This window comes from Colossoma macropomum, unplaced genomic scaffold (genome assembly GCF_904425465.1).
Source record: "Colossoma macropomum unplaced genomic scaffold, Colossoma_macropomum, whole genome shotgun sequence".
NCBI lineage: Eukaryota > Metazoa > Chordata > Actinopteri > Characiformes > Serrasalmidae > Colossoma > Colossoma macropomum.
The window spans coordinates 37,156,686-37,169,237 of record NW_023494791.1 but is presented as its reverse complement, the minus strand read 5'-3'; the positions used below and the strand labels follow the sequence as shown (position 1 = coordinate 37,169,237).

Here is a 12,552-nt window from a genome sequence, read left to right as displayed (position 1 = left end):
TGCTTTTTCCCCCTCAGTACCCTCAGTAGTCACGGCTATTTTTTCTTATTAATTTTTTTTCACTCATAGCTCAGAGAAGTAGAGAAAATCTGTTAAACATGAAGATTCTAAACTTTCCATTTGTACTACCTTTGTGTTTGTAAATGGAAGAGAATATATATTATTATGATTTGAATTTGATTAAATGCATAAAGTTTTGCAGAAAAAAAAACATCCTTTCCATTTTTTTCCTCATGTGTTGACATCGAGACAAGTAGAAACAGGTCAGAGGTGCCACCAAACCTGTTGATACAGAATGTAAACCAAATGTAAATGAATGTAAATGTCTTTCATCATGTAACTGTGTCATCAATCATATAATTGTGTAATTACATTTAATACCAAACAGTGATAACTATAGACTTCTGAGGCTTCATCAACAACAGTTTCTGAACTGTGAAACTCTAGCAGAGTTTGCTCTGTTTAAAAGTAGAACAATAGGTCCATGATCAAAAGAGCAGGGATAGAGTATATACCATGGGCCTGATTCTCACTCATTAGCTTTGAAGTCCAGCATTAGGGGGAAAATGGGAACAACAGAAGCTTTTCTTTCACTCTGAAGGCAAGGGACCCCTGGAGAGAGGCTGTGCAGACAGCAGATGAGACATGAGCTTTCTAAAGTGAACGTGTGGAGTGGGAAGGGGGTGGAAACCTTTGTCCCAGTGTGGCCAGTGCCAAAGCTGTTTGCAGTGACCCACTCTACACTCAAGGGGATAAACAATCACATCACAATTCTATCAGTCATCCTTTCCATCTCTTCCATGCTGATTCAGTATAGTGTTCTCATTTTCGATATTCTCACCTCACACTGCCCATTTCCTTCTAGAGGGAAGGTGAAAAGTCAGTACTTATTTGCCTCGTCATCTTTTCCTTTCTCTTCATTTGCTTTGCTATTTTCTCACTGATTTTCTTCTTTTCTTTTGTTTGTCCTCTGTCTTGTTTCTATTAGATTCACCCTTCTTTAGCACCCCTTTCCTTGATTTCAAAAGTGTTTTCCAGCAGAGTTATTATGAGGGTAAGTGTATTCGAGGCCTGCTTTAGAGATAAACCTGCCCGAGCCAACCCCATCCCTCTGCAGTGGCCTTTCCATGCTGCATGGCAACCCCACAAACTTCCAGCATCTAACAAGGCAGCGCTCAAAGCCCAGACAGAATGATGTATACTTAATTTAAGTTAACAATGGCAGAGCTGTTAGTTAACTTTATGGGTTTCTTGAGTAAAGGCCATCTTATAACACATGTTGGGGTGTATTAATCTGTAACGAAACAGTGGGTCCCAAACAAAGAGCAGTGCTTCATCTTAAATGTTAGTGCTCAGTGCAAAACAGTTAGCAGTGACAGGACATGCATAGAAAAAATGGCCTAAAAACCTGTAGGATATTTCAAAATCTCACTTAATCTCACACCCCCTGTCTCCCTCCGCTCCCTTTTACTTTGATGCTAAGCCTGACACATGTGGGTGTTTGTTTATTTGTGCATGCTTTAAAATGACCTTGCATCCTTGCTGCAGTCTTGGCAATGCAGCAAGTTGTTTCTTGGCAACTGCTCTACAGTGTATAAAAAAACAACTTGGAGTATTTTGTTCTCACACATTTTGCTTTTATTTTCTTTCAGGAATCGCATGTTTGAGTTAACTGATATTATTCAGTCATTATTAACCCTGAGCCTAAAATTAGAAGTCTTCACCATGGAAAAGAGAAGCACTGCAACTAGGTTGAAAGCTAATAATTAAATTGTTAGTAAATACATCAAATATTAAACCACATATTTTTGTTTGGTGGCTGTGTGGCTGTCCAGACATTTGCAGGCACAAAAAGCCTTAGCTACCTGTTTAACCATGAATGTGTGCCAGGTTCCAAAGGTCATATATCTCAGCATGAGTCCATGTGTGTTTTGTGTCTGCTATGTCAATTACTGGATGTCAGTCAATGCTCAACCTTTTGAGCCCATGAGCTGCTCAGACCCTCTTTCTCTTATTCTTCTGTTGCTGGCCATTTTCTGAGATGCAGTAATTGCAACTTCATATCAAACAATTAAAAACAAAAACCGTTTTTTGCTCAGTCCTCTCTTTGACCACCCGTATACATCTGAGAGATACCAGTGTTTCAATATGTGTATGTGTTTTGTTTTTGTTGCTGTTAACAGAACCAGTGCCTGCCTACTCGTCATGGCAGAGGGAGAGCATGGACCGTGAGGAGGCCCGTCTCTCGCCACACGCCGGGGGTAGACTGATCCGGCAGCTGCTAGAGGCAGATTCAGATCCCATGCTGTCCCCACGCTTCTATGCCTACGGCAACTCCCAGCAGTACCTGGAGGACACCGAGGTGCCCCCCTCACCACCCAACGCACACTCTTTCATCAGGTGAGACAACGAGAAAAAGGCTCTGATCTCATTACGTCAGAAAACTACAGAGGCCCCAAAACTGTCTTGATGAAGTAACTTTTAAACTGCAGCCTTATTAATCAATTATTAATCTTAAGGTTTACTGTTCACTGACTACTATGAAACAAATACTCAAGTTATGCAGTTACAAGAGTTTCACTGTACATACATTGTTTTGTTAATTATTAAATTAGATAAATTTGTTAAATTAGTAAATAGTTTCTTGATTGAAATGCTAACAGTCTTGTAGTAGGAGCGCTAGAAAAAGATTATTCCTATCTATCATTGTGAGGTAAAACTGTGTCCAGCAACAGCAGTCATTCTGGCATATTTTATTTCATGGCATTTTGTTGAAAGGTTTTTAGAATAGGTCTCTCAAACACACAATAATCCGATGCTCAATGTGTTGATGCTGTTGAGGTTGAGTGGCTGTGAGGATTCAAGTGCAATGGTTTAATTATTGTCTGTTTTGCTCAGCCGGCGACGGAGTTCTTCACTGGGCTCGTGCGACGATGAACGTGAGGAGCTCACCTCAGCACAGCTCTCGAAAAAGATCCACAACCTCAAGAAGAAGATCCGCAAGTTTGAGGAGAAGTTTGAGGATGATCGCAAATACAGGGTCAGTGGGAGACAGTAGAACATATTACAAATACATAAGATGAAACAGGAATAAAACAGTTCCTTAAGACAGTATGAAATAACTGTCAAAAGATTTTTAGAAAGATATAATAATGTGATAAGCTTGAGGGAAAATCAAAATGGATGCCATAACTGGCCTTTCAAAATGGCCCCTGGTGAGTTTATTTCCTGCTCTCTGCAACAACAATAATGAGTGCTGTGTTTACCCTCTCCAGCCCTCACACAGTGACAAAGCTGCCAACCCCGAGGTCCTGAGGTGGATGAATGAACTGGCCAAACTTCGCAAAGACCTCAAAGGTATGCCTGAAACGTCTAAAGCACCAAGAAGGAAGGAAAAAGTGATTAGCATGATTAGCGTCTTGTAAGTCATGCTAATCCAACACTCATGACGTTTTTGTTGAACAAACGAGGAAGAAAGAAATACGCACGCAAACACAAACGCCTTTCAGAGTCTCAGACATCATTAGCTACATTACAGATTCTTCACAGCCATAAACTCAAAAAATCCTCTATCAGGGTGTTTTTTTCCAGAAAAAACAACTCTTGTTAAAAAAAAGAAAGAAAACCATGATAAATCCTCACACTTGAAGGACCCATGGAGGATCCAGACTTTAATTCCTCCCTCTCATAACTACATACCTTTCATAGTAGTTTCATAAAAGTTACTGAGTAATTCATTACTGGATAATTAGTCTTAATGAAGACTGAATAAAAGCTTGGAGTTTAAGCTGTTAACAGTGATCATAGCTGTCAAGAACCTAGATTGGAAGCCAGTCAACCCGTTATCTCCTGTCTACTTCTCTCACAGAGCACAAATTGCTGAAGTCAGAGGAGGACCTGAGTCCTTTGCCCCGACAACGCAGCAACACACTGCCCAAGAGCTTTGGTTCGCAACTGGAGAAGAAAACCCCCGAGGCCAAGACACCAAAGCCCCCGGTGGAGAGCACACTGGAGTCGGTGATGAGCAAACTGCAAGAGAAACGAGTCGAGGTTGGACGGCCCGAGGACATCAAGGCAAGTTGCAAAGCATGAGGATGTTTCACAGCTGCAGGTTTAGTTAACATTATTTCTTGTTGTTACAAAATTAAGACAATTCTGTAACAATAAAAAAACTTTTTAAATGTAAGAAGAGAAAATGGACGGCATTACAAAGTAACAGAAATGCAGTGCATAAAAAGAGAATAAGGCTGCTAATGAGCTACAAATAATACAGCCTTTTCAGATTTACCAAGTCACAGATGAAGCTGTGTGCTGCTTTCTCAAGTTCAGAATTAAGCTTACTGTTCTAGCAGCGTTCCGTGTTCTCTCAAGACACTACACACCCAAAAAGATCATTAAGATTCAGTATAAAGAAAGAACCCCAATGCATATTCATATTAAATGAATTTACTGTCTCCAGCTTCCTGCTCTGAAACTGACCAAGCTCTTGTTTTAATTATTACGACCTTTCACAAAAAAACCAATAAGCTTAGTGGTGTGTTTCAGATTATGATAAATAATTCCGTTTGGTAACCGAAATACCTCTGTTTTTCAGGATATGACCCGAGAACAAATTGCTGCAGAGAAAGTAGCTCTCCAGAAAGCTCTGCTGTATTACGAGAGCATCCATGGGAGACCGGTGAGTGTGGCTACATGACTGCAGGTGTGGCAGTATTGCCAATACCTCTTCCCAAACCTGTCTTTGCCCCAAATTTCCCAACAAGTGCACTAAAGTCTCTTCAGCATGCCCCAGATTGCCAGTGGAGAGTGAGTAATGCTTGAAAGCAGGCTGTGTGTAGGAGTAGCTCACAGAATGCACAGATGTGCGCAGTCTGTTTGACTGTATGCCCTCAATACACTGCCAAGGCTGATCTTTAGAAGCTCTACAGAAGATCTTCCAGTGCTATTTTGTGCTCAAGGCCATTCAGGATGCCAGAAAGCTTAAGGCATTTGGCTCATGTGAGTGCTATTTCTCACTGAACTCAGCTTAATTGGTCCTCTGTAATATCTTCTGCATCAGCCCTGCAATGTATTATCAGAGTGGAATACAGCTGGTCTCACTTTAAACCTCCATCATTCATCTCTGTTTATGAAATGGCCACGTTTTTACAGCCACTGAGTCACATCCAGAAAAAAAAACACTCACTGGATTTGATGGGAGAAAATGTAGGTCACCTGCAAACGACACTGCAGTGTCCATCTGTCAGCCTGAGAGGAGCTCTGTCCAGCAGTGTTTTAACAAGGTTTTTCTCCCTCTCTTCTTTCTTCTCTCTATCTCTTTCGCTATCTTTTTCCTTCTTCAAGATTACCAAGACTGAGAGACAAATCATGAAGCCGCTCTATGACAGATACCGCCTTGTCAAACAAATCCTGTGCAGAGCGTCCACCATCCCAGTCATTGTAAGTACACATTCCTTCTCCTTTTTTCCCCTGAGCGCTCCATTCATCCATGTGCTGGGTTTTTACTCCAGGGCCTCAGTGCAGGGAGGTCGTATCTAGCTGCTGTGCCACATTAGCTAACCTTTGTGAGTTAGCATTGGCAGAGATAGCAAACTAGCCACAGTGTGGCTTCAGTGTTCACAAAAACACCTGTCATGACACGCTTGGCAGCAAAACTAGCAGCATCACTGTCATCTAGTGTGACTAAGAATTAGCAGTGCAACATCAGCGGCTGTGTTGGACCGACGATGGGAAATAGTAGTAGTACGGTTAGCATAAGTAAGTGTTTGCTCTCACAGCGGTGTTGGTGTGATGGTAGTGTTAGCAGCGCTAAGCCCAGCTTTAGCAGCTCAGTAGATCTTCTGCTCTTAAAGAGCTCAGGGGTGACAGGCAAAGGACCTTATCTGGACTTTTACAGCAACATCAACAACATGCGTACATGCACACGATCACTCATACACATTGCTTATCTTTTAGCAAGCCCAGTGTACAGAATCTCATCTCTTAAGGATTAAGTTTGCATATCTTGTATATCTACAGAAATTAATATTTCATTACAGCTTGAAAACAGGCTTTTCAGTTACACTAGGTTGATTACAGTATGTAGATTTGTGAATTTATATTTAAAAACTTTTTGATTATATAACACGTAATCTGTCTTATAGATACATGTTCATTATATAATACTCTGAATACTGATTATATAAACCAGAGCAATGCAGCAGCAGAGAAACATGCTTTAGAAAGGCTTTACTGAAGACTTTGAAGTTCAGCTGAGTGATAAAGACACACGTTGACATGGGAAACCGTACTTTCCTCCCTGATTCAGCATCAGTTTAGTGGTACTGAAGCTAGATTGAGCCGTGTGTAGCTGTCCTGAGGTCAGTATTGTAAGCAGTAATTTCCATATGAACCCCCAGCAGGGCTCTCCCTCCAGCAAGCGCAGAGGCCCTCAGCTGCAGCCCATTATCGAGGGGGTTCCTGCTCTCTTCTTCGACCACAACCAGGTGAAGAGCTGCTACTCAACCAATCAGAAACCTGACTGCCCTGCCTATCCCCGCCCACCCCCCCAATTAACCAGTCCCAGTCACAGCCTGTTGATTTTGGGTGTGACCTGTCAGATGACTATTCCAAATCAGTAGCTGAATTTGGGAGTGATGTGTGATTTCACTGGTTGAAGCTCTGATCAAACTGATGCAGACGCTTGTTTTTTTTGGTGCATGTTTTTTCTTTTAAGTAAAAAAAAAATCAATGATATCGACTTTGAGCTCAATAATATTCTCAATGCTTTAACATTGCTGTGATGTTCTGAGCATGTGCAAATGAGAGTGTAGCTAGATCTCACTTGATCCTGCCAGAGAATCACTAGAGATAGTGGGGTGAACAGTCTTTGCCCCCTCTAACAAAAGCTCTGATGAAATCAATAAAGCCTTGATCCTCTGAATCCTGCATGGAGGTGGAGTCTGCCTGAAGATCCTGAACTTAACTAGCTTTTACATTCACATAACTAAGCAGGCGTATCTTTTGTGTGTGTACAGGAGGAAGAGGATGGCTCAGATGAAGATGACAACAAGACACAGTTGACAGTCCGTCCGGAGCTGAGCACGCTAAGCTTCCTGGACCACTTGGATGATGAAGTGGATGGTTTTATCTCACCCGTAGATGAGCTGTCACCCTCGAAGAACAGCACAGACATGAGGCTGTCCAACTTGCATGCAGCCACCATGTAAGTGTTTTTAGAAAGAGGTGTGCTACTTTAGAAAGAGGTTTCCACTGCAGCTCTGCAAAACACATCGAATGGGAATCCATCAGACCATGAGAGCAGCAGGAAGTCTAGACCTGCAGATTCAGGACATAACATAGCTTTAGACTTACACCCACTGCTGTCTAGTGTTAGTGTTAACTTGATGTGTGGTGCTGAAATAAAAGTCTACTTAACTTCAACTTTAACAGTTTTTTAATGCATCTGAGTAATTTTAATTTAATTTTGGGGTCTGTTCTTTTGTATTTAATAAAATGATGATTTTTTTATTATTTATATGCAAAATAGAACAAATAGATCAAATTTGTATTTTGAATGAACTGCAATTTTTCAAATTTTAATTTTAGCCATGACATTATTAAGGGAGGAAATTTGACCTAAAACATGGAGCCTGTAGATGAATTACACTAAACAGAAAGTACTAAACACCCATATGCTGTGTACAACAACACAACCACATCTAAGTGGCAGTCTGGCATATTGCGTTCAGAGCCTCAAGCGAGAAAAAGAAAAAAAAAGGCCTGAATTTCACTTTATAGAAAATAATGGCAAATTAATCAAGTCACAATATTGGTCAGAAAATCTTTACACATTTTGTAGTGGCAGTACTTGCTTAACAACACCCTCCTTTTCCACACACAGACAGGAACTGGTGGAACAGCTCCAGGAAGCTCGTGAAGAGAAGAAAAGAATCCGCAAGAACCTGCGTGAATTCGAGGACCAGTTTTTCAGGCAAAATGGCAGGTAAGAACCTCATCAGTTTTGGATATCTGAGAAATTATATTCATTAAAAAAAAAGTTTCCTCTCAGCGATGGCTCGCGTTTTGTAGAAGGTTAACGTCATACTTTGCGCTTCTGCTCCTCCTGTAGAAACGTGCAGAAGGAAGACCGCTCGCCCTTGGCAGTGGAATACAATGAGTACAAGCACGTCAAAGCCAAGCTCAGACTGCTGGAAGTGCTCATCAGCAAAAGAGACTCTTCTAAATTCATCTAATGGACAGCCTGCAGGGAAGATTTGCTGGACTATAGCTGGGAGCATGCTTCCACACAAGTCGCACAAGGACAACCAGACAGTGTTAACAAAAGCAAATGAGCTTGTACAAAAACCCGCCTGTCAGATTGGAAAAATCACAGATTTAGGTGTTGGGTTTTTTTCCTCTCAGGCCATCTGTGGCTTACAGGCACATTTGGCTGAAGAAGATGCCAAGACATGGCTGCTTCACCCCCTGCTGGATCTGTGTAACACTCTTCACACTCACCTTCCCTCTGAAGATGATACAAGCTCCATCCTCTTCCATCCCAGACACACGCCATGCCATGTCATTTAGTGCTCAGTGCTCAAACTGACCTAAACTCTACTGCCGCAGACCTGACTGCTCAAGTTAGGGAACTTCTAATCAAGACAACGAACTGTTCAGCAGCACCCACTGAATACTAGTCACCCCTACAGCAGAGTACATTTATATTTGACACACTTTTATGATGTATTATATGATTTGTATTTATTTTGTAGATCGTTTTTCTGGTTGGTGTGAGATACACGGCATTCACAGAGAAGGTTTCGCTTAATCAGAGAGGGTTTAGTAACAGAATTGGGAATTTGAATTCAAGTCTTAATTTTTTATATGATGATTAACTGCTATTTATCATTGTAATGACTTTGTATCTTAAATCAGGAGAGAGAATTTTAGCAAATCGTGGAAGGAAAAGGCTCTGTACCTACATGCAAGCTGCATGCAAAACATCAGGAAAAAAATATGTATCTTTTTCATTTCTTTATGACTGGTGCCATATTTCACGCACAGCTCTGTTTGAAATACTAATGGCGTCACAGGCGTAGAGACAATGTTTGCTGTAGATAATTTTTGTATTTTCATGTTCTAGTTGATGCTTTTCTCTAATGACTAATTTGCTAAACTGATTGTAAACAGTAGCCAAAGCAGGTTGTTTTTTTGTTTAGCTAGAATCAGAGTGTACTGAGAGCAGGTGATTTTTTTTTTTCCATAGGTGGCAAAAGAGACAGAATATTTTAATCCAAGATACCAGCTAAAGCTCGCATTTGCATTTGCATGTGTATCGATTTTTTTCGCATTTCATTTTTGTTATGCAAAATAAGCTCCACAGTCTCTAACTGGTTGTAATTGTAAAGTCACTGTGTGACAGTGACGTGGGCCAATAGTATCCTAGCAAAACGGCTGCCATTTCTTATTGCAGAGCGATAGTTTTATGAAGAGAGTGGGGCCTATTCCCTGTTTTGTTCGTGGTTAATATAGATTCAGGTCTATATTCACACTGAGTGAGCACATTAGCCTCTCCTATTTTTCTCCAAAATGGATACTTGCAGTGTGACCTTCGCTTTATTGAACGTGAACACTGATGGTTTATAATGAATATGGGTGTGTACATTTTAGTACATGATTTTATTTGTATTTTGTATATATGACATAAAGTGGAACCTATTTTTACTGAACCGGCTGGTGTGGTTTACCTTTCTGTGTGGATGTTCACTTGACAACGTGATGTGAAATACAGTGCAAATCTTTAACAAGTACAACATTCTTGGAGGTGGAATTATAGTTTTATTTGTTCTGGAAAAAAAATAGATAAAACAATATATTCCATTTGAGAGAGGTATAAAAGTAAATATGCTTTACCAAAATAATGCATCAATAGCCACTAAGAAGCCCTTGTTTGCTTACATTGATAATAACGTATTGGATAGGAATGCTCGCGGGTGAACTGTGAACGAATGAACGCGCGTCTCCAGCTCCTGCAGCAATATGTAGATGAGAGGATGCAGTGAACACAGCTCATGTCTCCAGGGCCTGTGCAGCGCTCCTCTCGTGAGATTTCTGCATGAACTACTCTCTTCTTCACGTTATCCTCCTTTAGCTACGCAGCAAGTCATTCTGATCCAGTACTTTACAATGTCACCCACGGCTGTGCAAAGAAAAAAAAAATCCCTTTAACATGCCCTGCAACGCGCAGACGTCAGGAAGTCGTTCAAATATAAATGCAATGTCGTTTGAAAGACTTTTTTAAAAAAGGAACGTTTAACAGATTCATAGTGCATAGGCCAGCATTTAAATGGAAAAAGAAAACCAACCAAACACAGATGCATCGCCCAGTTATTGCTGGATCTCTTCCTTCAACAAAATATCAACCAAAGGCTTCCTTGTGATTCTCAATGCAATCACACAAGTTACAGTGATATTTGCAGCTTTCAAATTTTTAGGAATCAGCTTTTTTTTTTTTTTTCCTTTTTAAACCATAAATAAAATGTTTGGGTTTACCATATACATATTTATTGTTACACTAAACAGTCATAAGCAGGCTCAGCTTCCACTCCGTATGCCACACTTGCATGCACACTTACCATTAAGAGCAAAAGGAAACAAAACAAAAGAAAAGAGTAAAAAGCTTGAGGCGTACCTCGCTAGTGGCTCACTATATTAAAGGCAATGTTGTAAATATGGACTCAGGAATGCACAGTACTGCATAATCTGTTGAGTACGTGAGTAAGCAAAGGGTCAGAAGTCAGATATTGAGGACGTTTTAGTAGGTTTTTTGTTCCCCGGCAACAGCAGAGGGAAAACAATTTAACATAGTGCCAAAAAAACGCCTATAAACCACAGCAAACCAAATGCTCAGGCTCAATTCCAAACAGAAAATATGTACAGTCAATGTGTAGAACATTAAATTCCTCTACAGTAAGCCACATGGATTGGATTCCAAGGATTAAAAAAGTTTAACTCAAAAAAGGAAAGGAAAATATACTCTGAATAACAATGTGCATATCTCGGTCATTAAAGTCACGTTAGACTCACACTCCAACAATAGGAAAATAACATTTACCCCAATTAGAATTCAGCAAAGGTGCCCGTCCAGTGCAGGCCCCTTCTTTACTCGGCCGCTGGAAGAACCCTGTGGTGTTGGGTCGGGAATGGCCGGTCCAGACAGGCCATCCTGACCTCTCGGGCTCCTCCGTTCTATCCCCCCTGTGCCCCGCTGGGTATTTGGGGTAAAAGTGCAGTGCATCCGGCCTCCCCAGACCGACGGAGTCGCTCACACCAGGCTGAAGCCCTCATACTGCTCGATGGCGCGCGTCAGCCGTGTGCGCAGCGTCTCTTTGGTCTTGTAGCAGGGCATGTCCAGGAGGTTGTAGCAGGTGTGGGCCACGGGCAGGTAGTGCTCAGCTGCTGATGTGGACTGGAGGACGATGCGCAGGCTGGCCATGCCGTGGATGGGGATGCGATCACTGCCCGTCAGGAACACTGGAGCAAAGCCAAAGAGGAAGAGTGTTAGCCTCCAACAATGGGCCACTTTTCTTGCCCCACATGTAGTCAACCAGCCAAGACACGCTGGTCGTCTTAAGTTAGTTTTGCACTGAAGGTTAATGTAGCTAATGAGTAACAGAAGCTTACTGGCATTCTGGTCAGTTTCGATATAGGTACTATAAGGCTACCTCATCAGGTGGACAAAACTCACTCTGCATCTCTCTACTACTGTACTATATTAAACCCAGACTGTGACCACAAATCCATAGTAGACAACATGTTGCTTTACAGTTACGCAGAGAAAGGCATCCAGTCTGAAGTCTGTAAAGTTTTCACTTTAGTTGATGTTCCTACAGGACATTTCATACCTTTTAGTTTAAAGCATGTGAACAGTAAGCCAGCTTATACAGGGAGATTCACTCAAAAGAGGCCCCAAATATTCTGTAATAACTCTTGCTAGGACAAAGCAATCTGAACGAAACAATGTGCAACGTGTTCCTCAGTATATGGAGCTTCAAACAAGCTGGGACACCCCTATGTTGGAGCGATGAGGTAAGCACCGGACAGCCATTGCAATGTTTAACCACTTCCAGCATCACAAGTAATGCAATAGATTACACATAGGTAAAGGTATGTAGTGTATTTTTTTTGTTCAGATTGCTTCATAGTAACGGGAGTTACAATATTCAGGGCCTCTTTCGGGTGAATCTCCCTGTACTAAACGTGATAAATTTACTAAATGTATTAAATTTCATACCACTAAATTTATACCTAGCAATACTATAGCTGCACTTTCCTAGGCTACTATCTGCCGCACCAGCACTAAAGACCCTCTGCTGGCGGAGCTTCTCGTCCACTGTGTGCTACCCTTTAGCCGGCTGCAGTAGTCTTTCTGCACTTGCTTCTTTGGACTTAATAAATAGCAAACTTTTGCCAGAACGTAAGACACAGGCTCTTCACTACCCTCTGGTGGAGTATAGAGTTCAGATGTCTCATGGTTCTTCAATATGAGAACAAATTAAACAGCGGAACCTA

At 41.4% G+C, this 12,552-nt stretch overlaps 2 protein-coding genes across 13 annotated transcripts in view; one reads left to right on the top strand and one right to left on the bottom strand.

Moving 5' to 3' along the window:
- The window catches only part of fam13a (family with sequence similarity 13 member A), a 78,006-nt gene extending 68,296 nt beyond the window's left edge, over nt 1–9,710 (top strand). For 3 of the 8 annotated variants that reach the window (XM_036574976.1, XM_036574974.1, XM_036574981.1), the window contains 11 exons: nt 989–1,054; nt 2,184–2,400; nt 2,899–3,040; nt 3,276–3,357; nt 3,869–4,074; nt 4,595–4,678; nt 5,344–5,439; nt 6,399–6,485; nt 7,017–7,204; nt 7,883–7,984; nt 8,111–9,710. In XM_036574976.1, the coding sequence (XP_036430869.1) occupies nt 989–1,054; nt 2,184–2,400; nt 2,899–3,040; nt 3,276–3,357; nt 3,869–4,074; nt 4,595–4,678; nt 5,344–5,439; nt 6,399–6,485; nt 7,017–7,204; nt 7,883–7,984; nt 8,111–8,234 (1,394 nt within the window). In that variant the 3' untranslated portion in view covers nt 8,235–9,710. The remainder of the gene's footprint in view (nt 1–988; nt 1,055–2,183; nt 2,401–2,898; nt 3,041–3,275; nt 3,358–3,868; nt 4,075–4,594; nt 4,679–5,343; nt 5,440–6,398; nt 6,486–7,016; nt 7,205–7,882; nt 7,985–8,110) is intronic. The other 5 variants (XM_036574975.1, XM_036574978.1, XM_036574977.1 and 2 more) reach the window with 5 other exon arrangements.
- A 96-nt stretch (nt 9,711–9,806) lies between these two features.
- The window catches only part of herc3 (HECT and RLD domain containing E3 ubiquitin protein ligase 3), a 43,365-nt gene continuing 40,619 nt past the window's right edge, over nt 9,807–12,552 (bottom strand). For 3 of the 5 annotated variants that reach the window (XM_036574984.1, XM_036574983.1, XM_036574987.1), the window contains exon 26: nt 9,807–11,514. In XM_036574984.1, coding sequence (XP_036430877.1) covers nt 11,306–11,514 — 209 coding nt within the window. In that variant the 3' untranslated portion in view covers nt 9,807–11,305. The remainder of the gene's footprint in view (nt 11,515–12,552) is intronic. The other 2 variants (XR_005007448.1, XM_036574982.1) reach the window with 2 other exon arrangements.